Source organism: Talaromyces marneffei, chromosome 6 (assembly GCF_009556855.1).
Source record: "Talaromyces marneffei chromosome 6, complete sequence".
Classification (NCBI taxonomy): domain Eukaryota; kingdom Fungi; phylum Ascomycota; class Eurotiomycetes; order Eurotiales; family Trichocomaceae; genus Talaromyces; species Talaromyces marneffei.
Window position 1 is genome coordinate 2,809,348 of NC_072353.1, and position 26,494 is coordinate 2,835,841.

Below are 26,494 nucleotides of genomic sequence, written 5' to 3' on the forward strand. Positions count from 1 at the left end.
AATGACTTTTTCCTTGAGCTTCTCGGAAATTCTCGGGTCAAAGAATTCTGTGAAAACTCACGGAAGGAGATGTAAATGCTGGACGCGTCTTTTCTACCCCTCTTCAACAGAATCATGATGTCCGATACTAAATCACTTACATGCCTAAGAGCCATCCACCTCCGACTGCAGTACCTCGCCAGCTATGTCATCGAGGACCCGGCGCATTATTTAGATGTAGAGGTGCTGCGCTCGCAAACACCTTTTTACCACGAATTCCTATCTCTCGCTAAAATTGCCCTACGCGCTGCCGGACAAGAGATCGGGAACCCGGCCCATCACTTATCGTTACAGTGCAGTCTAGCATGGTACCTCCTGCTTGTAGCTTTCTTCTGTCGCGACTCTCCGGCCCGCGACGAGGCTGTTTGGATGTTGAGAGACTATCCCGGCTAGGACAGACTGTGGAATACACGTTTACTTTATATTTTGGCTTTAAGAAACCGTGACATAGAAAGGAAAAATGCAGTAGAAGGTAGCCCTGCGGAGCAGTGGCGGCGTCTATGGTGTCGGGAATTTGTCTTTGAGGACTGTGGCAGCCGTATCGTGCTCCGGTACCTCGACAAAGATCAGGGAATGGGGGAATGGCAGCTAATAGAGGAGGTAACTGAAGTCCGACCAACTTTTGCAGATGGGGATTGGACACGGCGACCCCTTACAGGATCCAGCGGGTTGCTTATGGAAAAATTGTACAGTAAGACGTTGGATTAAGCATTACCAAGATTAGGAATATGTATTCTGTATTATTACGTAGCGAGATGAAGAAACCAGGACGGACGAAAACAATCCCGGTATACCTATTTGCATGCGTTGCTGTCTCCATGGATTACACGTATGGACATGTCGTAAAACGCATTTCCACTTTTGGAAATTCACGAGGTGTGGGGCCTTCAAATACGATCGTAAGTCGCCCCTCTTGCCAGAATCGCAACAGATTCAAGGAGAGGGCATAGCGTGACTATTGTCACTATTCGATGCTGGTTTCTTCTCGGCATATATACCTACCTAGGGACGTCACTATATGACACTGGAAAAGTAGAAATTTGCAGCTGAAAGAACCAAAGCCTGCATTCCTTCTATTTCTTCGCTAAACTCTCAAGATGACCGCCACAACCCCGAAATTGGAAGCTATCAACGTTTTTGCTCGATGGCGGCCGCTTTCACAGCCAGAAACTGAACTTGGAGAAATGTATCGCACGACGCTTTCGGATTGTCGGTCCCAATCTGCTGTGTCTATTAAGAGTCAGGCATCGACTGGAGAACGTTCATGGACGAGTTCGGCAGCATTTCACACCGTCTTTGGCCCGGAAGACAATAATTCCAAGGTGTATAACGTTGCTATAGCGCCTAATGTCCTCAAGGTCTTACGTGGCGAGAACTGTAGCTTCTTTGCATACGGCCATTCTGGCAGTGGCAAGACGCATACGATCCTAGGCTATGACTCTCAAAACATCCAGGAGCTCGGGCTGTGTCTCGCTGCAGCCAAACAACTTTTTGACTCATTATATAGCCTTGATGAGAAGAACGGAGAACAGGAATTGGGTATTGGATTTAGGTTATTCGAATTGCGCAAGAAGTCAGCTTTTGATCTTCTCAATCACCACTCTCAGTGCCATATCAGGGAAGGGCCCGACGGGAAAGTCTATTTCCGTGGAGAAACCGAGATTCTGGACGGAGGCAAAGTCCGAGTTCGTCCCATTGTGCAACGACAATGCTGGAAATTCGAGTCTTTCCAACAAGAGCTCGCCGAAGCCCTTTGTCAGCGTGCAACCGGATCATCGAGCGTCCACGATCAAAGTTCCAGGACTCATGTAGTTCTTGAACTGGAGGTTGTGAGCCAGTTATTGGTAGATGCGCGTCGTGCTTTCTTTGATCGACAGTCCGAGCTTGTGCCCGTAGGGAAGCGTGCTACAGATATTATGATAGAAGAGGAGACGAAAAGCATCATACGCACATCGGATGGGCGGTGGATACCCAACCCTGACTATCTGAAAAATCAGGAGCGTATAGACGCGGCTGAGGCGGAGAAAGCTCAATTTGAAGCTTATGTTACAGCCGTAGAGGAAGAAATTGAAGCTATTCTTAAAGCAAGTCCATTTCCATGCCTTGGCGCAAAGATGGTGTTTGTGGATCTTGCAGGCGCGGAGTTTCATAATGAAAATGGAACTCAACTGCGCGCAACGCGACAGACTCTTCAAGAACGTCAAGAAGGCAGACAAATTAACACCGACTTGTTGGCACTGAAGGAGGTGATGAGAGCCTGGTCTCAAAGTCAAAAACGCATACCCTTCCGATCATCAAGCCTGACAATGGCTTTGCGCGACCATTTCATGAGCACTAGTAAGGGGAACTCTATTATGATTGTAACACTCTCACCAGCAGCGGAGCAGTACACAGCGACACTCAATTCTCTCAAATACTCGCCCAATAATCCAGCAAAGATTGCGCCACCAGCCAACCAGAATGCCTTGCTGAACCACCACCAGCAACTCTTACTATTCCGTAATTCAACAAAGGCAATCATAGCACCCAGGGTTCCAATAGCACCACCCACCGCAACTATGTAGAAGACTGCTCCGAAGTGACTGCGTTGACCATAGTTAACAAGTAGACTAGCCATGAGTGCTAAAAGCGGCTACAGCGCAAACTTCGTTCTCGTCTGAAATAGAACCGCTAAACTTTTGATCCCTACCTTGAGGTCCGCTTGCAGATCCTGATGTGCGTAGATCGTGTCGTAGATAACCGTCCACAACGTTCCGGCGAAGAAAAGTGCCATAACACTCGGTTCTAGCGTGATATGGAGAGAGGGAAAGCTAAATCCTCCCTGGGCCCAATTCACTGACCAGAATTCAGCCGGAACTGACACGGTGAATGCCCCAACACCCAGCATCAATTCTCCCATGATCGTACCCCATGCCAAACACAATCCCAAAACTAGTTGGGGAAAGTGGGTGTGTCGTTTTGCCCAGGGGTAATAAATGGTTGCCAAGATGTTGGGCAATGCGTAGAGAAAACCTTGTAGGAAGCCACCTGGTATATATGACAGGAACCAGGCTGCTCCCATAGCTTGAGTGACGGCAAACAAAAACGCCGCGCCAGGGGAGATAGCCCCGCGAGGAATCGGACGCTTGGAGGTACGATCAACCTTTGCATCTAGCTCCGCATCAACCAGATCATTCCAAATGTGCGCGGCATTGGAGAAGAAAAAGCTGCCGGCGAACATTATCATGCTAGCGTAGAGGACCGTGGAAGGAGGCGCCCCGGTTCGGATAGCAGCATGCAATACGCCAAATGCATGCGGGAAGTATATGAGAAACAGGCCGGCCGGGGGGAAGAGACGCGCAAGTTGGATGTACGGAATCCATGAGTCTGGCAGATTGGATAACGCCTGCGGCTTGTGGTTGCCTCCGTATTGATCTACCCCCGACCTGTTGGATTCTGTGGTCTTCGGCATTCTAGAAAACTCGGGGCCTTGTTTAGCTTTCCAAGCTGTCCAGAATACTCGTGGGCTTCTCACGGGCTAGGGAATGCTCCAAAAAAGACTGTCGAATTAACTCAATTTAGATTTGGAGGCTAGTTGTAAGGGAAAAAAAATCGAAGAAGCAGGAGGGAGCATTGTGATGTTAGCTATTCATGGTCTTTAAGTAAACAGAATCAAGCCGATCGATATCAGGGCCCTGGTAGTGCCGACCCATGTCATCGACAGCATGACATGGGTTTTCTATTGGCAACTCACCGTTACCTATTATCACCAGGAAGCTATTCGACTATAAGTAGATGCACGTCGTTATCGATGTAACATCGTGATAATGTGCCTAAGCCCACTCTCCCTCAATTAAGCCATAGTTACCGGTATGTTAATCATCAACAGTGAATAATCTGGCTATACTCTGCCACATGCTCTTCACATCGGTGATCGCGGTAGCTGCGGCAGCCAATACATCTCAGACGATTACCCATTTTGAGAATGGGCTCAGTCTTTCGGCAGCCGATTCGCAAGCTATTCGAGACAGATTGTGGGGCAATGTAGGCATTCTTGCAGGCGTTTTTATCGGGGCGAGCATTGCGTCGTCTATCGTAGTGCAGCCCGCATGCTAATACTGTCCAGATCATGCTCCGAAACAGTCATGTAGACACATCTCCGCTGACGATCAGATGAAAGTCAAGTGCGCCTGGTCTGAGGCATCCTGGGAGGCACCGACATGTCCCATATGGCCTAAACCCGACCAAGAGGTATCATACCACAGGTTGTTAAGATAGTCAAATTCCTTTTCAGACCACATTCGTTGTCCGTAGCGGAGGACACTATCCCTACCCCGGCATATGTAAACAAGCCTTTGAACAAGGGCGTTCTGATTGATCTAGGCCAATTGGATGAGATTACGTCCTCTTAGTGCCGGCGCAGTTGTGGCTAGCCTGGGACCCGTCAACCGATAGGGTTGTGTCTAGACTCTATTCTGCAATTGCACCCTATAAGGCGGCTGTTATTGGTGGGGGGATTAATGGTTACCGTATGATTGCCCTTTAGTCTGACTTTTAATTACTACTCCATCTTCTAGATCAGCACGTATTCTGTCAAGTTAATATAAAATGTCATATAGGAGGATTATTCTATTTATCCGGGAAGTTCAGTCTGGCATCAAACAAGTTGTGGATGTACCCGCTGGGTTTTGAATATGTTGTACTAGCAAATGGCATTATTGTAGACGGCAACTCCGACCAAAACTACAGACCAGATCAGGTAGTTACTCGATGTCCTCGATGACTTTGCAGAGTGGCAGACAAATGGCGGATCTGGTGATAACAAGTCCACGGTAGCTATGGTGATTAGGCTGAATAGCGTCGTGGTAGGTCTGGTCTGTTGTACTCCTTGGCCTGCTGCAACTCGACCAGCCGCCTTTGTTCCGTTTTACCATCTGAACCCTGCCGAAGTAACACTTAGCAGTTATATTATCGCGAGCACTTCGCCATTACAGAGCCAATCTTTATCAAGCCACGGGAAGTCAGGGTCCTCAAGCCTGTGGGAGCGCCGTTTACAATGGTAAAGAAGGGGAATTGGAGAATTGAGAGAATAATAGATAAATCATCATATTTGCTATGGCTGAGATGAACTGCTATTTGGAGGAAACGGCTTTACTTGAAGGAAGGCAACGAAACATGCTCGTGGATAAAATCCAGAGCTTCAAGGACCTGTTCATTCACTTAGCTTGGGGGTAATCAATCAAACATCTTGAGAGGAATGACAAACCTTTTCATCTTCACAAGGACGTCCAATAAGTTGAAGTGAAACAGGGGCATCACGATAGAGCTCAGGCTCATCTTTTTGAATATCAGCATCAGCTAGTATCAAATGCGGAAGAATGCATATCTTACAAAGCTTATAATTGAACTCATCCTTGCTATTCCGAGGCTCATAACCTTCCTCCTTCTTATCAACCTCCGGCTGGGCTTGAGTCACTGGGAACACTGCAGCAGGGTAATCAAGGAGATTCCACTGAGACGTATATCCCCAATACTTAGCCTGATTCAACGGAGGTGCAGCGCCTGGTCCCGTCGGGGAAAGAATCACATCAACCATTCCAGTCGGTATTCCTCGCTCATCGACTCCTGTGGCTGTATCGTTCCAGACATTTGCGTAGTCTTTCTTGTACTCGGCGTTCTTCTCCATCAAGCTCCATATCTCCTCGATTTGCAGGCGTTTCCGATATTCGTTGTCGGTGATAATATGGTGTGTCAGAGGCAGTAATGGTTCACCACCCTGAGCAAGGATTTCCAAGTTATCAGCTGCACCGTCAGCATAGTATAACGAAGCTATTCTTTCCCACGCGTAATCATGTCTGTATGGTTTCCAGTCCACAATTTCGACGCCAGCAACACCACGAAGTTTGCTCACAACCTCATTCAGCGCCCGTGTAACAGGGGGATGAGGCTTCACAACTCCGTCGTCCCATAGAACTCCAATCTTGAGTTTCTTTCCTCCCGCCACCTGATCGAGATGGCTCACATCATCCCGCCACGGAATCGGCAGAAGAGATGGTTCCGTCAACCACGGCTTCGAGTCTATAGCTGCTTTCATGATAAGCCTCAACCCTCCTCGAGAAGTACTCAACGGGCCCGCAACAGCTGGAATCCCCTGCGGACCATGCGCAGCAGCAAATTTAGCATACGGAAACCTGCTACTTGTCGGCCGAAGACCGTAAATTCCACAATTTGCTGCGGGACTGCGAATACTGCCGCCAATATCAGTGCCGATGCCGACAGCGCTGCCACGCATGCCTATCAGCGCCCCTTCACCACCGGAACTACCTCCGCTCGTAAGTTGGCGGTTATATGGACACACAGTCTCGCCATATAAATTACTCGAAGTTGCGAGATGCATCAAACATTGCGGCTGGGTGGTTCGGACGTATAGAACAGCACCAGCGTTGTAGAGGACTTCTGTGCCACTATAAGTCACCTCTGAAACGCGTCCCCACCAGGCGACGAAGCCGCAGTTGATGGTGCGGCCTTTCATGGGGAGATGTTCTTTGATGCTCACCGGCAACCCATGGAGGGGTCCAATGGGTTTGCCATGTTTGGCTAGGTAGTCGTCTAGATACTTGGCTCGCTCGAGGGCTTCTTCAGGCATTAGCTCAGTAACGCAGTTGACCTATATCCCTCTGACGTGAGTACTTATCCACTGGATAACTTTGAAGGCCATACCAGTCTCTGAGCCAACCCAGCACGACGGAGGAAGGAATTGGTAACTTCCACGCACGTCCATTCTCCCGAGGCAAGTTTCTGGACAAGCACTTCCGGTGCAGTCTCGGTAATCTCGATCTCTTTCGAGGTCAACAGTTCCTTGGGAAGGTGCGTCACATTCAACGGAAGATCTTGAGGCACTTCCGGAACTGGTGGCTGGACTTGGGCGATGGATTTGTCACGCACGTCTTGTGCTATTTGGGCAATTTCTTGCCATGACTTGCGGCCCATCTTGGTGTTTACTTCAAAGGTTGTCAAGGGATACTCGGATCCTTGTACGACGTTGTCGTCCAAACAATGAGCACAGTTTGTCAGGGCTAGAGGTCGAGTTATTTGCTGAAACTATGACGAGCTATGTAAATTATAATTGCAGAATAAGAATAAGGAACGCAGTAGCAGAAGGAATATAGATATAATAAATCTAAGAGGTCGTACTACGATAAGCTTGAACTTCCCAACTCTGCCAACCCCGCCCCATTCCGATAGGCTTGCCAGATTAGGAAGGAAACGCGCTGTTTGATTAGATATGCCTGATAGCAGTCTTAGCAGTCTTAGCAGACGAAGAGGCATCCAGAGTGCTTATCGGCCGCATCGGAATTGTTCCGGTTGATAATTCGTCATCAACGGCTTTGTGTTAGTGATATTGATCTTATTGGTTTCTGATATGAAATCAGCGAATGCGGGGTCAAGGCATGATTGATTGCTAGTAGCCATCGGCAGTTCGGTATTGGCTTGTCATTAGCAACAGATCAGACTCTTTGAAATGCGGCATCAGGAAGTCATTCAAAGAGTAGCCTTGTTCTTAGGTTCCGGGGACTGTTGCCTTCGTTGCAAAAGTGCATACTTTATGTTGGTATCCGGCGCAATACGAGAAACTAATCGCTATAGCTTCTCTTTCAGCCGGGACAATCAGGCGTAGGAGAACGGACGCAAATGCCTTTTCTAACGTGTATATAAATCTTATCCCAATATATTCCCTGACAGAGCAGTGATGGAAAGGCGAGGTCGTTCGCTTGCAGATGTCTTTCTAATCAAGCTTTAACTAGTCACTAGCATTGTTAACTGGAGTTTAGAGGGATGGACGACCGATGGAAGAGTTGTTCAGTTGCAAGGGACATTGTCAGGTCTGATATACATGTAGTAAGCATCGTCGTGCTAAGGTCAAAAGAAAGGTCATATCAGTATCGAATCGTGCCAGCATAAAAGTAAAAGAGACCACACAGAAATTAGCAATGATGGAAGACATACCAGCAATACCTAAAATATCCTTGCACTGAAATGAGTCTGTCAAGTAATTGTTCCGCCCCCTGAATGAAGGTGGTGGTTGTTGAGATGAGGGGATCCGAGACACGGAAAAAGAAAATATTAAGTGGGCGTCGTTGCCCCACCTGTTCCCTCTGCTTCAGTCAAACAGCTGAGCAACTTTGTTCTGTCAACATCAACAACAGATAGTTATATCAGATATAATCCCGAACAACATGGTGTGTACCGATAACAACTTATTATTATACCGCAAACTATGAGACTGACTATCTCCAGGCAGAGTCGCTGACGGAAGAGCAAATAGCCCGTTTTCGGGAAGCCTTTGCGGTTTTTGTAGGGCTTCCTTTTTTGCATATCATATTGCCCATGTCCACTAATTGTCTTGTGTAGGATAAAGATGGAAATGGTGCGTAGAGTGAACCGAACATTTCAACAATCAACCCCTGATGGCATTGACTGATCACTCATCCAGGCGAAATCACGGCCGACGAGCTCAGGGAAGTCATGCGCTCGTTAGGACAGAACCCGACCGAGTCTGAATTGCAAGATATTGTAAATGAATTAGACGTTGATCGCACGGGCACGATCGATTTTGACGGTTAGAGCCCATTCCTCTGTCTAAATACATTGCCAGTGCCACTGATTGTATCAACCCAGAATTTCTCACAATGATGGTCCACAAGGGCAAAGCCACGGACGAAGAGGCCGAGCTCCGCGCCGCTTTTGAAGTTTTCGATCAAGATGGCAGTGGTACGATCAGCGCAGACGAGATGCGCCGAGTGATGAAATCCATCGGCGAAGATTTGACCGATGCTGAGATTGAGGAGATGATTAAAGAAGCCGATACAGATGGAGATGGAACCATCGATTGTGAGTCTTTCCTGTATTAATTGCATTACGAAGGTCTTGGAAGCATGAACTGACACGCATCAACAGATCAGGAGTTTGTCCATTTGATGACCCACAACTGATACCCCGGTGGTAAAGTTGTTGGGCCGCGCCCAGATTCCCATCTCTCGACTCCTTAGGTATTAGCATAATGTGTTATCTATCATGTTGTCAGCTCTAGATAGCTTCTTAGCAATCACTTTTATGGAACGAAACTGCATGAAACCTGCCGTATAACCACTAGATATCGCACTGTTAAAGGCTGTATCGAATAATCTTGTGGTTCTTAAAGAAAACGAGCACCAACTCATGTTAAAATTACGCCCTCACCCCGGGCTCTACATAGTACTCAAGAAATTCTATGATTCTATCTCGTCATATGTGATTATTTAGTATCAATGCAGCTTTCTGTTTAATTCCTGCATAAGAAGATAATTGCCAAAAATTACCGATTTAGGAATAAAATACTCAAATCCCTGCACTTGTTCGGTGTGAGTAATACGCATACATAACAGGGTTAGGTCCAGCCAGTTACCGTTCTGGTTAAGGACCACTAGTGGGTGCGCTTTTTTCTGTTCTCTCGGGGATCGCCCGGTATGTAATGCCTTTGTTTTGTATAGGTAATACCTAAGGAGGTAATACATACCGCTATACCCGATACAGACGTCAGATACTCTTATCGGCAACTGATAGGAATCAAACTCAGAGACTTCTCGGAGACATCATCATCAAATTTCATGGCCAACATCGATCAGATCATCACAAACTCGAAATGACAAGCGACGACCAGTTCTTCTTCGACTTTGTGAGTGATATCTACCATTTATTCCGGCTGCGACACAACTAACATCGTTTCCTAGCTCTCCTACATCCCGCATGACGTAAAACGATACTCGGCAGAGGTCGCCGACAGTATCGATCGCCATGTCGACCAAGCAGCGAGCGTCATCAAAGAAACTCTGACCATCTATTTCCCGAATATATTACCGGTCGGTTCGCGCAACGTGCCCGCTTTACGACGGCCGCCACCAAAGTCCGTCACCGATCGGGTTTGTGACTGGGTGATGCGGAATAGAGCCTGGACAGCTGCCTTTGTCGCTTTCTTCGGGACGGGTGCGGTTTTATATTTGGGAAGTCGCACGTTTGATAATAGGAAGAGAAGAGCGCGACGCGCTGGGAATGGTGCGCGGAAGGAGATAGTCGGTATGTTGCTTTCGACAACCAAGACGCTTTTGTTTGATCAGAATCTAATGGAATCAGTCATCGCTGGATCGCCGCACGAGCCTATGACACGAGCAATAGCGGAAGACCTTGAACGTCGCGGATTTATAGTATATGTCATCGTGCAGTCGGCGGAGGAAGAGCATACCATTCAGATGCAGAACCGGGCTGATATCCGGGCATTGCATTTGGATCTGACGATAGTAAGCAGGTTTCGACTCCAGAACGGATAACAGGACTAACAGTCACAGACACCCTCAACACCCTCCGAAATTCATCCTGCCCTTCACGGCATATATTCTCTCATATCGCAACCACAATCCCCGGCACCCGGCATCCAACCTCATACATGCCAGTTGAGCGGACTCATTATACTGCCCTCTTTGAACTACCCCACGGGTCCTATACCAACAATCACAGCATCCAGTTGGGCCGACACAATCAACACGCGACTTTTATCACCTATATTAATAACGCAACTATTCACCCCTCTCCTCACACACCGGAATCACAGCAGCTCCATCGTCTTTCTCTACCCCTCAATCTCATCATCACTATCAGCGCCTTACGCCGCTCCCGAAGTCGCTGTGTCCAGAGCTCTATCCGGATTCGCAACTTCCCTCCGACAGGAGCTTCGCTTATTACAATTCAGCAACGGCAGCCCATGTAACGTGGATGTCGTAGAGATGAAGCTGGGCAATATCGACCTAGGACCTCACTACCGCATGCCCCAGGTTGCCGGCACAGAGATCCTTGCCTGGAGTCATCATCACCGATCTCTATACGGACCTTCTTATTTAGCAAGTGTCGAGCAGCGACCAGCGGCATCCACCGGACCGAATGCTATCCGTGGATCACCTGCCAGGGCTCTACATAACGCCATATTCGATAGTATAGCGCCGCCGCGCAAGTCGGTCCTTGGAAGGAAAAAGAGAAGAGAGGCCGTGGTTTATGTTGGGCGTGGATCGCGCTCGTACGGGATTATAGGTGCTTGGATTCCGACTAGTCTTGTTGGATGGATGTTAGGACATGGCAGTTTGCCGCATCTTGCCTCGGATAGTGGAAATAGCAGTGAGACAGGGTGGGAGAGGGTGTAGTAACTATAATCTTTGCTGATTTATAAAGTCACAATTCAATAAATATTCCTCCACTCTTCACAATGTTGATTCTCATAAGCCACGACTTTTCAAAGTAGGTACATAGTATCTCAATCACTGCCACATATAACATCATCATCATCGTCATCTCAGCTTTCAATAACATTCTTATTCTCTTGAATCAAATAAATTGTTAGTCAAGTAAATATGCACAAAAGAAACAATAAGCGAAAGAAGCTATAGTACACACACACTCTCGGTCATACTATACACGAAAAAAAAAAACCCCCCTTCTCTATTAAACATTTAGAAATACAAAACTTCCGGATTTGGCTGCCGCTTAATGAGGAGCAACAAACTCCAAAAAGTCAAGGGTCAAATCACTGAAGAAGCTTGCACCGCCCACAGTCTTGGGGTGACCGGCCTGGGTGACATGGCAATAATCAATGAAGTTACCAGCGGCGGCATTGCGCTTGCTAATAAAATCAGCATAGTCCGAAAGCAAACAGCTACCACCGGGGCCATCGTTGCATTGAGGCAGGGTATATACAGCATCGTTAAGCATGAGGCGGATATAGTCATCGGTGGAAGTGGTTGTCGGTTTCTTGCCGTGTGGGTGCGACGGTGATTTAGTTGTGCAGTTCAGAACCTCAAAGATAACCGTTCCTCGCATGCTAACGAAGTTGGAGGCGTTGTAGATTCTTTTCTTGAGCAGTTTGTCAATGGGCAATTTGGGCTGCGCATCAGTGTCGAAAATACCCATTCCAGCGGTCAATTCGGCGATCTGGTTGTCGTTCATGAACGCCATGACGAGTTTGGGGATGTCGAAGGATGCGCCGTCGATTCCTTTACCCTTTTGACCGGGTCCGGCTTGGAGGAGTTGCATGAGACTGTCCAAGAAGGGCAGGAAGAGAAGGCTTGTGGGTGTTGTTGAGCCGGGGCCGATGCCGTAGTAGTAGTGCAAGTCTTGGGTGTATTCGTAGTATTCGAGTTCTTCATCGGTCAAGACGCCGCACCAGGGGCTCAGCCGGCCGGTGATTTGGCTCTCGAAGCCACACAGATAGGGCATCTGGAGGATATCTCCCGCGGTGAAGTCGATGCCATCGACGAGAGAGTTGACGCGCTTCATGACTTTGGGAGTCCAGGTTGCCGCAACTATTTATCCTAGTCAATATCTAATCAAAGAGAGAGAGGGGGGGGGGGGGGGGGGGGGAAACCAAATGCTTTAGATGGACTTACAGTTGGTATCATTGTTAAAGCTGGACCCGCTGGCACCCATACCAAAGGCGGGACAAGCATCGGAAGGTCCCAATGAATTACCGATAGCGTTCGGGGATCCGGTGGAGTTGATGCTGACGATTGTGCCGTATGTATCGGCAAATTCGCCCAGGTAGCCCTGCATGAACGCTTTGGCGGTCTGGACGACGCGAGATTTGTTGATGGGGCTGGCGTATTGGTTTGCCCAGGCGTAGAACTTGGTTCCGTCTTCGTAGAAGTCGGGGTCTGTGGAAGTGAAGTGTCAACAAAAAAAACTCTTCAAGTAGAGAAAGGAATAACCGGGTTGGTTTACTCACAGCGAGCTCGAAGTTGGTAGCCCAAGTCATGTCCCTATGACAACTGTTATCCCATCATCCATGTAAATGCATTTACATAGAGGTGTGTGAACTAACCTCCTTGTAACCGGTCATAGATTCCTGCGCAATCTGAAGATCGGGATTAGTGAGAACAGGCTCCCAGTCGCCAATAAATGACAAGGAGCCTTTGGCAGTGAGGTTTCCGGCTGCCTTTGCTGCCTGGACCCTCTGCTGGATAGCAACCCATCCGTTATAGGCACCTCTGTCGGGGTATCTGCCATGTACAGAGCATGTCAGCGAGTCCGATCTATGGACTGTCGTATCCGCCAGAAGGGCTTATTAGTCTCACCTGCTTCCATGTCTCACAACGTATGCAGCTTGCTTTACGGAACAACCATCCGGAACCTCATTCGAGATGTCGTATACGTTGGCACCTAATTCCTTGAGTCAGAATTCTGGTTTCCCCCAACTAAGGCCGGCTGGCTATCTCTAAACATTAACATACCCGCATGATAGGGAGAGTTGGCACCAGCCCATGCTAGAGGATTTTTCGCAGATGGAGACGACGCGAGGACAATGCCATCTGCAGGCGCAAGAACCTGATTAACTGACGCAGTCGACAAAGCTGCGAACAGCAGAGACGAAGCAGCGATTGATTTAATGGAAGCCATTGTGCCGAATTTAGTTCAGGGGGCGAGCGTGTTTCCTTGAATCAAAATGTCGATCCAGACGTTGCAAAAAAGAAGGGCTTGCTCTGTAGTCATGGTGCGCCGGGCACAGTGTTTATATAGCTACCTACTGTACTCTGGACTTAGCTACTAGCTAGTACGTACTACTAGGTAGTTCATCAGCAACCGGAAGCATCGCCGTCTTGGCACGATGAAACTATTTCCATCTTATTATGTATTATTACTGCAGAGTAGGGGTGATGGCATCGGTACCGGGAATCGTAGATACATAAATGGGTCCCCGTCATTCCCACGTGCGGGCAACACTGGACGATGATTTGTACCCAGTTTCAATATCAATCTCGACGATGGGGACTAATCTCCACCGTTAATTCTGTCAACTCTGCCAATTCTTGACCTGCAAATTAACTAAATAAATTATAATCAATGCCATGCTTTGCGCTACGTCGGCTGTCCTTCAGCCGACCCGGCCCGACTGTTATGCCGTTATCTGATCCAGCCAGTACGTACGGAGTATGTAGAGTAAGTTAACTTCACTAGTAGTGCTAGTAGCCTAGTGCTGAGCCCAGGGATCGTTAAGCGTAAAGCTTAAGCCTATAATAACGTAGAATTAAGATTAGCCCATGAACTAAGGACTGTATGAGTTCGTCGGATTCGTAGGGAAAATATTCGCGGAGATTGCTCCGAATCGGGTTAAGCTTACCTAATAAACCCAAGCAATGGACAGACAGACCTACGTATAGTCGTATATGTCTTGGATACTTTTGATCCAAGATTTACCGCGACAAATCAGACGCGCTCGTAGAGCACACGCGCAGGGCTTACAGCTTACACTCTTCACTCAGATTTCTATTCAGGGACACGTGGAGTGGGCTCTAAGGTTTCGTTAACCCTACCTAGATCCCCTGAGGGTTACGAATGCTTGGCTTCATGTCCGAGCGGCAGACATAGACGTAGCTCCGAAGTTGACGGACAGAGGCATGACTCCCTTGGCGATAAAATTTCGAATTATTACTTGATTTACTCTGTACTCCGTACTACGTAACTTAGTCGTCGAAAAGACCGATGTGAGACAAGGTCCCCGAGCCTTGGCCCTAGCCCTACTTATATTATAACTACGTAGTGCTGAGGAGTACAGAATCTCTTCAATGGCCGTGCCAAGGCTGGAGAGGTCAGGTGCGTCGGGGGTTATTATGGTCGTTAGGGTTAGGGATACATCGTTCGGGGTCGGTCTTATCTCAGTGGTTAGGGCTGATGCTTAAGTCGTCTTATTACTTACTATTTGATGTCTGTACGTTGTGTGTGTGTGTGTGTGTGATAAATTCAACGAAATTCGTCCTCGGCAGCGATTGGTAGCGAGGCAAGCATTCTGGCTATTTCGTCGTTGGTTTTACTCAGCTAACTGCCCAAACTTCCAATTGACATATATTCGGCTTCAATTGACTTTAAACTCTTGATAGCTGATCGTTTGCAATCGTTTGCGATCGGAGTAGTTGCTGCAGTAAGCCCAAACGAAGCAAGAACGGGTTCAGGTACCAACGCATCCAGCTCGTATCCCTGTGGATTCTAGACTGGCGTACTCGGCCTGATGCAAACTTGACAAAATTTGTGAGCCTCTCTCCCAACTCCTTCTTAGATACCCACAAAATATCCAGTCCACGACAAGGTAAATCCCGTATTATGGAGAATACAGATCAGCTGACGTCCTCGAAGATACTCGAGGTGCTGTACCAGATCAGCGCTCGACTTGAAGATATCGATCACAGGCTTCAAGTCAGCAGACCACCACCTCCGGCTCAACATCATGAAGCCTCGCGGTTGCTGGCAAGCATTATTCAGACCAGATCCTACAATTTATTCCGGACAAAGATATGTCTAGACGGCGAAGGGGGAGAATCTCTCCAAGAGATCGTGTTCCCGCCAGGCCCTCTCTTGCATCTAATCCAAACTCTATCAGGGTTTTGCCCTCACCACCACACAGCGAAGAATGGGGTCACCTATATGTTTCCTTTTACCGAAATAATGGGTCAGTGGGAGATTTTACGCATTATTCGAGAGCATACTTCGCCATATGCGCGGGGATTTCTGGGTCGAGTATGTCCTGAAGGTGAGCATAAAGGACTGGAAAGAGACGTGGGTGAACTGCTGGATTGCATTGAATCATCAACCAACTGCGGGCCCTCTACCAAGGAAAGATGCGCACAGCTAGATAGCGGGAGAGTATCTTTCATCCATCTTCCTCATATCTTCGCTCGGGGTGCCTTGATTTCTAGCAATTCAGATGATGATGGGTGCCAAGTTGTCGAAGTGGTCTCATGCGAAATCAATTCCGCCTCAGCATCGGGCGATGTCTGTGAGGTTCTATACTGGCATTTCAGGTGGAGTCGACGGGCCGTGATCAAGTATAACGGCCGATTTCGAGTTCAGCACTTTACCGGCACGAAACGGTTGAAAGATCTACCATTCAGCCCGATAGCTACTTATTCAAACCCTGGCGAGACTATTGAGAGCTATTATCTCAGCGTTGAGTCTGGCGGCGAGGCGCTTTCGTTCCTGAAGAGCCTTCCTCCGCCTGAGAGTGAACCTTATCCTCGATTTTCTTACGTTCAAAACATACTTGGCCAACCAGTACGTCATTTCCGTACGTTTCGTCCCCCTTTTCTTTGCTTTTACCTCAGCAGTTGATCTTCCCAAGCCTAAATAATTGCTTGTTCTAGGAAACGACTCTCAGTAATGTCATTATTGATGATCCGAAACTTATACATCACCCCAGTAATATGATTCGCATTGATGTGAGCCCGGAAATGAGATGCACTTGTGATCTGCAAACCAAGCCATCTGAGATAGACAGCATTTTCTCGTCTTCAAGGTATAGTTTTCTCGCGCCAGCTAGGCTAGATGCATTCGATCTTTCATCAAAGAAATGGATTAAGGTGGCAACGACTTCACTTCAACCCATCCCCGATACGGAATCCACATTAAATGACTACGAGGTGAACACAGTGCTCAAATCTTCTTTAGATCTCGAGGTCAAGTCATACGCTAGTCAAAGACAACGCTACTACCAGCAATTACATGATTTTGTTGGAGTCACCATGCCCCCAGGCCTGTTTTACCATTTCCATGGTGAGTATATTCACGCATCGAAATATCCTTGGTTTATTGCACCCATTTTTCTACTAGGTTGAGTTTTAACAAAAGCTACTAACACGCGATTACGCCTATGAATTGAAGGACCTCGCGGCGTAGGAAAGACATTATTAGCCGAGATACTGGCGGAATCCCACCGACTACCTTTGATGCTTCTTCGATTGACAGACTTTGGCTTGGATTTGTCAACATTCGGGGAAAATCTCAAGGAATTGATGCATCTTAGCTCTCGATGGGGTGCAGTGTTGGTTATGTATGGAAACAAAGCCAGCCACAGATTGGGCCTGTTTTAACGCGTCTGCAATAGTACCGAGGCAGATGGCCTTCTGCAGGCTCGCTCGCTTTATGGTAGCATGACTCGCGATGCAATGGTGGCAGGTATAGGACCCTTCGCATCCTTGATAATTTCTTGAAATTCTAATTCTTAGCCAGCACTCATTGACAGCCTTGCCTCCTATAATGGAATCATCATATTTTTCACGAGTGAGATTGCGCAACTTGATAGGTCGCTCAAGGACAAGTTGAGACTAGTTTCATTCTCAAATTTAAGTGCAGAGCAGATGATGCATATATTCAAGGTCTTTCTAAAGAGAGCAGCCCTATCGGAATTGGACTCTGGGACGGAGATTGAGATGATAAGTTGGTTCGAGGATGTCATAACGGACTGGACACCTTCGGGTCAACAAATTCTCAGCCTGGTGAGGATTTCATTTGATCAAGCAGTTTCTCAACGCAGACAAGCGCAATTAGCGGATTTGGTCGCAGCATATTCAGCAAAAACGGGTTCGTTGAATTTCTGGGGCTTTGAGACCGAAGCTGTCTCGTATGCAGATTCTTCGTTAGACGACGGTTCTGAGAGAACATCAGTTCTCAACAGACTATCAAAGGACTTTGGAGACATTTTTTTCATCCCTGATGACGGCCGAATTTCTCTCACCTTCTCAAAATCATTTCTTCAAGCATTGCCTTCTGAACACTCATTCCAACACATTAAGACAATTAAAATCCTTAATAGGCAGTTACTACAATCCGGTGGCCTGCGTATTGTTGATTGGGGCTGGCCTCGCAAGCGATGGTCTCCGCAAATAGGCTGCATGTATGAACTAAAGGCGAATGGCCCATCACAATCAAATCTCGACATGCCAAAGACAAAATGGGAACGTTTTGGTTTTACTTTCGGCTTACAGAGGATACTAAACTCCACGGACACATACGTAGGCTCTGGAAGGCCATGGAGAAGATTGATGTAGGTCTTTTCTTTTTTTTGTGACTCCCGACGAATATGAACAGAGTCTTTAGCTTAACTCCCCAACAACAGAATTTGCGGAGGCGATGCATCTATCATGCTATCATCACAGCCTGCGGAGAATAAAGAGATTTCTTCCTTTGAGGACAACATATTATCGAACTTTCCATGGCTTTCTTTCCGCAATAAAATGGACAGAACGCCTCTCCTTGAGCGAAGCATATTGGCTCATGCACAAGCAGACCCAATGAAACTTCAAGGTCTTTCCACTTTTGAGAAACGAATAAGTCAGAAGAATAGTTTTCATATTGTCTTTTATGAGCTTCTCAAAACAGGGAATCAACATACTGGCCACGATATCTCACGAAATGTGATGCCGTTTTACGGGGAGAAGGACCGCTATCTGCGGAAAAGCGCTTTCACGGTATGTGTTTCTATACTTTCAGTATTTTGACAACCCTACTCAATTCAGGTATTCACTCACTTCAATAACCAGTTGGTGCACATACCTGAAGCAAGTCCCGCTCCTCTAGATGACCCCATTCATTGGACCATGCTTTGCCTTATATGCCCGGACTTCGGCTTGACCGAACACAACTGTCGAATAAGCGAGTCTCCTTCTCTTAGGGCCCAGTCACTGCATTATGTAGCCAATGCACTCAGCCTTGTGACATCGCACTGGCGTGAATTTCTGCAGCAGCTGAATCGAATCGTTGATAATGGCAATGTCCTTCGCGAACCGAACCGTCTACAAGACATCCTGTTCGACGACAATACGTTCAGCATTTCTAAGCGCTATTTCTGGGCGATCAACTTAATACATGAGATAATCAGCCTCTTGGATGATAATCTGGAGAAGTGGGATTTGTACAAACGGGCTTCGGTGGTTCCATTCTTGGAGAGATATGCAGGTGAAGTCGATGAGGATTGGCAGAGGAAAGCATATGCTGCGATGGTACGGAACGATAAGGCGGCATCGGAGGCATGTGCTGAGCTTGAGTTGATACGCGACGCTTTCCAAGAAACTTTGAAACGTATCACACTTATGAGAGATGGGGTAAGAAACCTGTAGAATCAGCCCCTAACATACTGAATGAGTGATTGCTGACGAATTATTAGCTTTTTAATGCGAGCTCGGTCATGGAAGCTCGAGCATCCACGCAGCTAGGGGAGAATGTAAAGCTCCTTACATTCATTAGCATCTTCTTCCTGCCTCTTGGCTTGTGTATGGTAATTATCACCCTATCCTTTTTTTTCCTTCTTTGATTTTCTTTCCTGTACGCTGACCCGGCTATGGTCTTTACAGGCAATCTGGAGTATAAACGATAGTTATAGTCGCCGGGACCTCGCAATCGTCACAACATTAGTCGCTGTAGCAACTTACTTTGTCACCTTGAATCTAAACAACATCATTTTCCTTCTGCATAAACTATATACGCCAAGGCGACATGCACTAGTTGAGCAGATGGCAGAGGACCCTAACTGGAACACCCTGGGAGATAGATTCAAAGCTTACCAACGGCAACAGCCAGGCGAGCATGAACCATCTGAATGGATTGTTATGATTTTCTCTTTGCGGAACTTGTTACAGACGTTTATTAATTTTGTTGTTCAATTCTTTCGTTCATTTGCTCCAGTGCGAAGGGAGCCTGCTGGGGTATAATTGTTGTTATATCAGAGGAAGACTATCCCCCCTTAATGTAAATCGGCAAATATAAGAAGGTGGTTTTCTAGATGTGCTCTATAGAGAATATGAGGACTGTGTGTAGATGTGTCTTGCCATCTTAGCACAAAATGTGCTTGATACGAAGATGAGTGTGATGCGTGATCGTTTGTCTATTTCTCTCTCTCGAGCTATCATTGATATGTACAAAAAGGTATGACCTTGAATCTATCTATCGCAAAATGAAACTCTAAAATGAGGTATTATCTTGGTATGGGTGGGTAAAGTAAAATTATGGTGACGGGCCACTCTCCTGAACGATAGTAACCTCCTTCATAATCCCAGCACCACGGTTGGGTTTATCATTGTCACCACTCTTCATACTTCCATTCTCAAGTGCATTGATGCTGGCATGGGCATGATTAGTGTTGACGAGGATATTCTCCTCCGTGTCCCACTCTGTACTACCGGGGATAGACAGTGGGTGGTGACGTTTGGTGCTTCGACTTGGCAATTCACGCCCCGATGCTCGTTTACTTGAGAGCGGATGACTGTTTGATGGACGACCAGACGGGCTAAATAATGCGCTGAGACCGATTTTGTTGGCGCAGGTCCGGATTAGAGGGAATATGATCGGTAGGTTGGCGATAGCGATTGAGACGAAAGTCTCGCGACAGGCCCATTTGCTTCCTTGAACGGCACCGTCGGGACCGGACTATTTGATCTTTGTTGTTAGTATATTCAAAGTCACTGAGTAGCAGACTTGGAAAGAGAAGGGGACTATGGCTGACGCACAGATAGGACCATTGCGGCGCGAATGATTGATGCTGCAATAATGAATATTCCTCCGCTAAACAGGATCATGAGACTAATTTTTCTCTTGAGACCGATTTCGACTTTCCATAGAAGCTATATTATTGGGGCTACGAGTTAGAAAGGAGGTTCCGGGCAGGGAGGGAAGAATGAACATCGAACTCACCGGTAAAGGAATGCACAACAAGAAGGCGTCCGTGAATACATTGAGAACCACGCCGACAAGAATGTAGACTTTCGAAACTGTAGGCTGGCAGATATATACTAACAAGTCAGCTCTTGTCTCCATTAAAGGTCAGAAAGATGGACACTAACTTCCAGGATCAGGATTGATTTGCCAAAACTTGTGCATAGGCTGACACGAAAGAAGGATCGAAAGTGCGGTTGCAAGATACACAACACCAAGGAAAATATAAGCTACGCGAACTCGAGTATCGAATTGCATCAAGCCCGTACTATTCTTCCGTTAGATTTCATGAATGTGTTTGGGAGGAATCAATCACAAAAAACTCACGTTAGGCGAGAAGAGAATATAGCCAAACGGGACTTGCCCAGCCACAAGGTCATTACATACAGTGACCATCCAAGTACTTGAATCTTAGATCCCGACACACGTTTATAGTACTCGGTCGAGTTTGGATCCAAGACTGCACGTTCCTCGCTAGTCAGGTAGCTGTTCGTCAGACCGTCGTAGTTGGCGACGACTAAGTATGCAAGTGTCGTTTCTGATATAAATAGCGCCTAGTTATAAGCAGCGACGAATATATTAATAATCTAATAGACGGTAGAAACAAGAATTGTATAGTTAGACATACCCCGGTCAACAGCATCAAGTAATCATCGAGCTTCAAATTTTTCAGGCCTACTAGATCTAGACGAACGTAAGTCCGGAGGAAAATTAAAAATACCGCGCATGCCAGCAGCACAAAGGCCTCAATATCTCTAGATGTGGCCAACATCTTTGTGCATATTGAGTGAGTCGTTTTAGGACCAGGCGAATGACCGTCAACCAGCAGTGAGATCAAGTGTAGAATACATCAGGCACGAATATTTCTGGCGCGACGCTTGAAGAGTATCAACCATAACGTTAAAGAAAATTATATTTAGAATAGATATACCTCTGGGTTTTACGCTCCGTTGGGGCCTACACTTGTCGAACAGATCTATTAGGGCACGGGGAGAAACCAGAGATTCAGTAGCCCTAAGAGGTCGGAAAATCTAGCATTGACGGAGTTCTTCGACCCTATATTGTGGAGATTTCCAAACTTACGCTATTACGAGATGTCGGGAGTTGGTAGTGTAGATTGAACCAGCTTGCCCAGGGTCCGGGTGCTACGATCATGGATTAACGCAATTTACTAAGAGTGCCAATTCTGGCAGTAGCGCATATATAAAGTCCACCCATGCCTAATCACCAAAACAAACGAGGAGGAACAAGTCCATTAGAGGTCAAATCTTGAAACTCAAGAGAAGTTTAACTACCTGGTCCATAGTACAGACTTTGTATGTACGTCCTAACCCAGTTTGCCAAAACGATCCACGATCAGTGCACTCGCTTTAGTTAGTTACCAGATTTTGGGATTTGCACAGACAGCGCCAGGCTGAGTCTACCAGTCTGGTAGATGTGGTTGGCTGTTCGAGTTGACTTTGGGATAACTTTATTTCAGCAGTAGGTACTGTTTTGACTCCAAGCTATACCTACCGTATAAGTCTAGCCGTAATCATAAGCATTGATTGAAAATAGCTGTATGCCGCACCCATAAGTTATTTAAATATCTTCCAACTTTTCATTAATTGAAATGGTTTTTGTCTCCGTATGTTTAGTTGATGATCATCGCTTGACGAAGAACACGGTCGACCGCATTCTTTGCAAATCCTTGAATCCATTCAAGTTGGCGTTTCCACCTTGTATTTTGACTCAAGCAGATACGAAACTTTCCAGGGTCGGATTAAGTGTTATCTATTCAGTCAGTACTCTCGCGGATCATTTGCAAGATATGGAAATACCTCGCTAAGAAGGTTGAGCCAATGGACGATCCACCCGAAGCTGGTAATTAGGTTAGGGCAAGCCTGGAAAGGGTAGTACTTGTAACCTTGCTATTGGATGCTAACTTTGCGAAGTGTCTAAAGCTACGGATTCGTAAAAGACGAAATGAGGCAATGGTAAATTCATTATCATCCGTCTTGATGTATGAGATTAGAAGATCGTTCAACCAGAAATATATCAATATTGGAGTTGGCACCAGTTGACCGGCGGTAGGTAGGTATATAAATAAGATGCACATTCTGCATTCTCGCTCTATCAGGCAATACTGTGCATATTTGTAATAGAAAGTAGACGAATAGTATCAAACATGAAACAAAACTACCAAAACAGAAAGCCTCTCCTCCTGACCCTATCTACTCAAACTTCCCTCCCCTGGATGACCTCTGTTGCTCTCTCCGCCTTAGTCGTGGCTTTGGGCAAGTATCGAAAAATCACCGGCATAACAGCAGAAATCACAGCACACGCACCACACATAGCAATCATAGCTGTAAACCCAGGCTTATAATCCGGCGCATCAGTACTCGGCCACATACGACTTCCATACAGTACAGCCAAATCGCCAATTCCATTAACCAAAGCGATAGCAACCGCTCTCTTCTCATCGGGAAATGCAATCGCCTCCGATGTCCAGATCATAATCAATGGGAAAGCACAATACACACCGGCCATGTAAAAGCAGATAAAAGCGTAGCGGGTTGCGGCGTGTTTCACAGTAACGATTATGATACCGGAGACAGCTGCGACGGCCATACCGAATGTGATGTGCCATGCTCGGTCTTGAGTGCGGTCAGACGAAAGAGAGACGCCGACTAGGAATAGGGTCGCCACAACCCTGGAAGTTGTCAATATCTGGCATTTAAAACAAAATCAGACTGGCACTGGGGGGGTTTACCAGATAGGAACCGTCATCCACTGAGCCAAAATACCAGTATAGCCCATACTGCTAAGCACGGTAGGAATGAAATAAGAGATGGTAGCAACTCCGTTATCAAGAAGATACAACATGATAAAGAAGTAGGTTTTGGGATCTATGGAAGCTGCAACAAGTGCCTGCAACGGGTTCATCTTGAGTGTTTGTTGTGACTCGTGAACTTTTCGGTCGTGCAGTATACGTATAGCAGCAAGATGGCGCTCTTCGGGGGTAAAATGGCGACTTGTGGATGGGTAGTTGGGCAATATGAAAATACACACAATCGCCACGCCAATAGTAAGGATACCTTCAAGGAGGAAAAGCCATCGCCAGCCAGCCATCCCGTGTGCTCCATCGAGGCCTGCGATAATGGCTCCAGATAACAGACCACTGATGGCACCGGCGGCACACAGAGCGGTGAAAAATATTGAGAATCGTTTTCCTAATTGCAGTTGATTTTAGGTAAGTAGGACATACACACCTGCAAGAGGTTTTGTTTCATAGGGTATTATGCGTCATACCAATTTCATGTTTCTTATACCAACAACTCATTAAGAATGCAACTCCCGGCATGAACCCTGCTTCTATGAAGCCAAGGAAGAATCGTATGACGAGAATCCCTTCATAGGTCTTGACTTGAGACATGCCGGCCACTACGATACCCCAAGCAATCATCAGACCAGGAAGATACCATGAGGGACGTACACGCATAAGAATTAGGTTTGATGGGACCTCCACTATGACATATGCGATGAAAAAGATGGTAATCAACATGGCATATCCTGTTGACGACTAATTAGTTTTGTGCTCATTCTTCATTTTAGATTTTCCGAACAACATACGAGAGTTTGTCAGATCCAAGGCATCCTGCATGCCTGCAGGTTTTGCGTTACCCTGCATCGAATCTTAGTAGCCAACTTCCTGGTAGAGTTGTGAAGCATTTACGATATTATTCCGGTCAAGGTATGCAAATACACACATCAGCCACAAGGCAGGGAGCAGGACTAGATCAAGTTTCCAGACGAGTCGCTTTTCGAGCTCCGTATCTGGCACATATCGGGACACTTCATCTTCAAATGTCTCTGAAAGGTCGGGTTCGGTTGATGATGTCGTTGGGGACGAGCCAGCCTTTGTATCAGCTGAAGCTTGGCGTTCAAAGGAATCTCTTTTGGTGACATCCATTGTCATACATCAAGTACTCAGACAGAGTTCCAAGGTTGTATAAACTGTGATTTTCGGCGGAATTTGACCCGTGTTTGATGGCAGGATATTCGATTATGACGGGGCGTATGTTCACCCTATATAGCTAGTCGAACAATAGCCTGTAAACATCAAACGGACACAGAAGTGTATTTAATTATCCTCAAGAATCGTTATCTAGACAGTTTATGCGCGATGATAACAACATGTTGCGCACTGATAGCCACCTCACCACCAAGACATGATAATCAATTGCAAGTAAACTGAATCATGAAACCAGATTTCGAATATCCACCCCAACCCCGAAGGGGATTCCAGTATCCAGAGACAATGCTCTTTGTTGAATGTAAATGCTATCAGAAGCTAAAGGCACATCTTAAACCGAATCAAGTAATTTAGCCTAATGCTCACTAAATCAAGTCTAGATCGTATACCAGATTAGGGCTCTCGGGACTATCCGAGCGGGACAATGTCTTTGATAAAGGTGGATCTAATATGCTGGAGTCGATAGAGATTGCTAGCAGTATTCTTCGGCATTCTGTGCGAATAGATAAGATCAACGAAGTGTAGCTACCTGAATGTTTTCAAAAAAATTCTGGCCCACGCAAAGCATCACTGCTGTATAAGACGCATTGGTTTGCCAGGCGTTCCCTTAAATTCTTTGTCTATTGAGACAAGCAAGCAATTCTTCACTTAGTACACAATTGCACTCGTAATTGTGACCAACATGCCAAACGAAGTATACACAATTCGCGATATTCGCGATGCGGCCGTGGCCAAACTTGATCCAAAATGGTCTGCATATCTCAACGAAGGCTCCATGGATCTTATAACCGTCAAAGCAAACGAAACAGCATACGATCGATACAGAATCATGCCTCGCATCCTCCGAGACGTCACCAACATCGACACAACCACCACCATCTTCGGCACAAAAGTGTCAATGCCATTTGGCTTTTCGCCTGCCGCTATGCATTGCCTTGCGCACGAAGACGGTGAATTGGGGACATCCCGAGCTGCGGCAAAGGCTGGCATTGCTATGGGTTTGTCTCACTGGGCTACAAAGTCGCTCGAGGAGGTTATTGCCGCCGGAAAAGCTATTCCTGGTCAATTCAATCCTTACGGAATCCAAACCTCGGGAGCAGCGCGCAAGGAAGATATTTCTGCGCTCGTTCAAAAGGCGGATAAAGCTGGTTACAAGGCCTTGCTGGTCACGGTAGATGCTCCAACAATCGGAAGGCGTCTTAATGAGTATGTGTTACTTGGGCTTGCCATCGATTCAATAAGCTTTGAACCATTAGTCTGATTTATTGATTTCTTGTAGGTATCGAAACGGCATCGACCTTCCGCCGGGTTTGAAGTTTCCCAATATTTCAGGAGACCTGGACAGCTTCCGAGCTATAAAACGAGAAGCAGGAACAACATTTAGCGATTTCATCCCATGGCTATCTAGCGTCGTTCCACCACATATGGAGATATGGCTAAAGGGTATTTACACACCGGAGGATGTGATCATGGCTGCAACTTATCCTCGGGTCCAAGGTATCATTGTATCTAACCATGGCGGGAGACAGCTTGATGGAGCCCCTGCAACGCTTGAAGCTCTACCCGATTGCGTAGCCGCTGCAAGATCCATCAACGCATCCCGTACGCCTGAGAACAAATTGATGATTGACATCGACGGGGGTATTAGGAGGGGTAGCGACATCTTCAAGGCATTGGCCTTGGGTGCCGACTTTTGCTTTGCAGGAAGGATTCCCATTTGGGGTCTGGCATATAATGGACAAAATGGTGTTGAAAGAGCTTTAGAGTTGTTGCGTGAGGAATTAGAGATGTGTATGCGGCTGTCTGGGTGCAGGTCTGTCGCGGAGATAGGACCAGAAACCCTTGCTGTGGTTGACGGTGGAGTGCCTGGTTTGATTACGCGCTTATCAAAATTGTAGCTTACTACGTAGT

At 46.8% G+C, this 26,494-nt stretch overlaps 10 protein-coding genes across 10 annotated transcripts; 5 read left to right on the plus strand and 5 right to left on the minus strand.

Annotated features, from left to right (window-relative positions):
• Positions 1-1,136: 1,136 nt before the first annotated feature.
• Positions 1,137-2,603, plus strand: EYB26_008511 (uncharacterized protein; the record flags this gene model as incomplete). The annotated part of the gene is made up of 1 exon (XM_054267764.1): positions 1,137-2,603. One exon carries the CDS (start codon positions 1,137-1,139, stop codon positions 2,601-2,603), a length of 1,467 nt encoding a protein of 488 aa, XP_054123739.1.
• A 68-nt stretch (positions 2,604-2,671) lies between these two features.
• On the minus strand, positions 2,672-3,490 carry EYB26_008512 (uncharacterized protein; the record flags this gene model as incomplete). The annotated part of the gene is made up of 1 exon (XM_054267765.1): positions 2,672-3,490. One exon carries the CDS (start codon positions 3,488-3,490, stop codon positions 2,672-2,674), a length of 819 nt encoding a protein of 272 aa, XP_054123740.1.
• A 1,679-nt stretch (positions 3,491-5,169) lies between these two features.
• On the minus strand, positions 5,170-7,008 carry EYB26_008513 (uncharacterized protein; the record flags this gene model as incomplete). The annotated part of the gene is made up of 4 exons (XM_054267766.1): positions 5,170-5,226; positions 5,285-5,355; positions 5,410-6,685; positions 6,739-7,008. The coding sequence occupies 4 exons, from the start codon at positions 7,006-7,008 to the stop codon at positions 5,170-5,172; spliced, it is 1,674 nt and encodes a 557-aa protein (XP_054123741.1).
• A 1,247-nt stretch (positions 7,009-8,255) lies between these two features.
• On the plus strand, positions 8,256-9,011 carry EYB26_008514 (uncharacterized protein; the record flags this gene model as incomplete). The annotated part of the gene is made up of 6 exons (XM_054267767.1): positions 8,256-8,258; positions 8,317-8,373; positions 8,431-8,446; positions 8,513-8,638; positions 8,698-8,910; positions 8,977-9,011. 6 exons carry the CDS (start codon positions 8,256-8,258, stop codon positions 9,009-9,011), a joined length of 450 nt encoding a protein of 149 aa, XP_054123742.1.
• A 689-nt stretch (positions 9,012-9,700) lies between these two features.
• Positions 9,701-11,246, plus strand: EYB26_008515 (uncharacterized protein; the record flags this gene model as incomplete). Its single annotated transcript, XM_054267768.1, has 4 exons — positions 9,701-9,733; positions 9,789-10,131; positions 10,189-10,352; positions 10,401-11,246. 4 exons carry the CDS (start codon positions 9,701-9,703, stop codon positions 11,244-11,246), a joined length of 1,386 nt encoding a protein of 461 aa, XP_054123743.1.
• Positions 11,247-11,586: 340 nt separating this feature from the next.
• Positions 11,587-13,491, minus strand: EYB26_008516 (uncharacterized protein; the record flags this gene model as incomplete). The annotated part of the gene is made up of 6 exons (XM_054267769.1): positions 11,587-12,401; positions 12,486-12,749; positions 12,821-12,854; positions 12,917-13,094; positions 13,170-13,254; positions 13,326-13,491. The coding sequence occupies 6 exons, from the start codon at positions 13,489-13,491 to the stop codon at positions 11,587-11,589; spliced, it is 1,542 nt and encodes a 513-aa protein (XP_054123744.1).
• Positions 13,492-15,189: 1,698 nt separating this feature from the next.
• Positions 15,190-19,568, plus strand: EYB26_008517 (uncharacterized protein; the record flags this gene model as incomplete). The annotated part of the gene is made up of 9 exons (XM_054267770.1): positions 15,190-16,137; positions 16,227-16,635; positions 16,759-16,912; positions 16,967-17,037; positions 17,092-17,905; positions 17,978-18,329; positions 18,402-18,962; positions 19,025-19,135; positions 19,212-19,568. The coding sequence occupies 9 exons, from the start codon at positions 15,190-15,192 to the stop codon at positions 19,566-19,568; spliced, it is 3,777 nt and encodes a 1,258-aa protein (XP_054123745.1).
• A 292-nt stretch (positions 19,569-19,860) lies between these two features.
• Positions 19,861-21,340, minus strand: EYB26_008518 (uncharacterized protein; the record flags this gene model as incomplete). The annotated part of the gene is made up of 6 exons (XM_054267771.1): positions 19,861-20,283; positions 20,364-20,477; positions 20,548-20,645; positions 20,697-20,836; positions 20,896-21,122; positions 21,197-21,340. The coding sequence occupies 6 exons, from the start codon at positions 21,338-21,340 to the stop codon at positions 19,861-19,863; spliced, it is 1,146 nt and encodes a 381-aa protein (XP_054123746.1).
• A 1,445-nt stretch (positions 21,341-22,785) lies between these two features.
• EYB26_008519 (uncharacterized protein) lies at positions 22,786-24,520 on the minus strand (the record flags this gene model as incomplete). Its single annotated transcript, XM_054267772.1, has 5 exons — positions 22,786-23,260; positions 23,321-23,780; positions 23,860-24,120; positions 24,181-24,232; positions 24,284-24,520. The coding sequence occupies 5 exons, from the start codon at positions 24,518-24,520 to the stop codon at positions 22,786-22,788; spliced, it is 1,485 nt and encodes a 494-aa protein (XP_054123747.1).
• Positions 24,521-25,265: 745 nt separating this feature from the next.
• EYB26_008520 (uncharacterized protein) lies at positions 25,266-26,481 on the plus strand (the record flags this gene model as incomplete). The annotated part of the gene is made up of 2 exons (XM_054267773.1): positions 25,266-25,789; positions 25,863-26,481. 2 exons carry the CDS (start codon positions 25,266-25,268, stop codon positions 26,479-26,481), a joined length of 1,143 nt encoding a protein of 380 aa, XP_054123748.1.
• Positions 26,482-26,494: the final 13 nt, after the last annotated feature.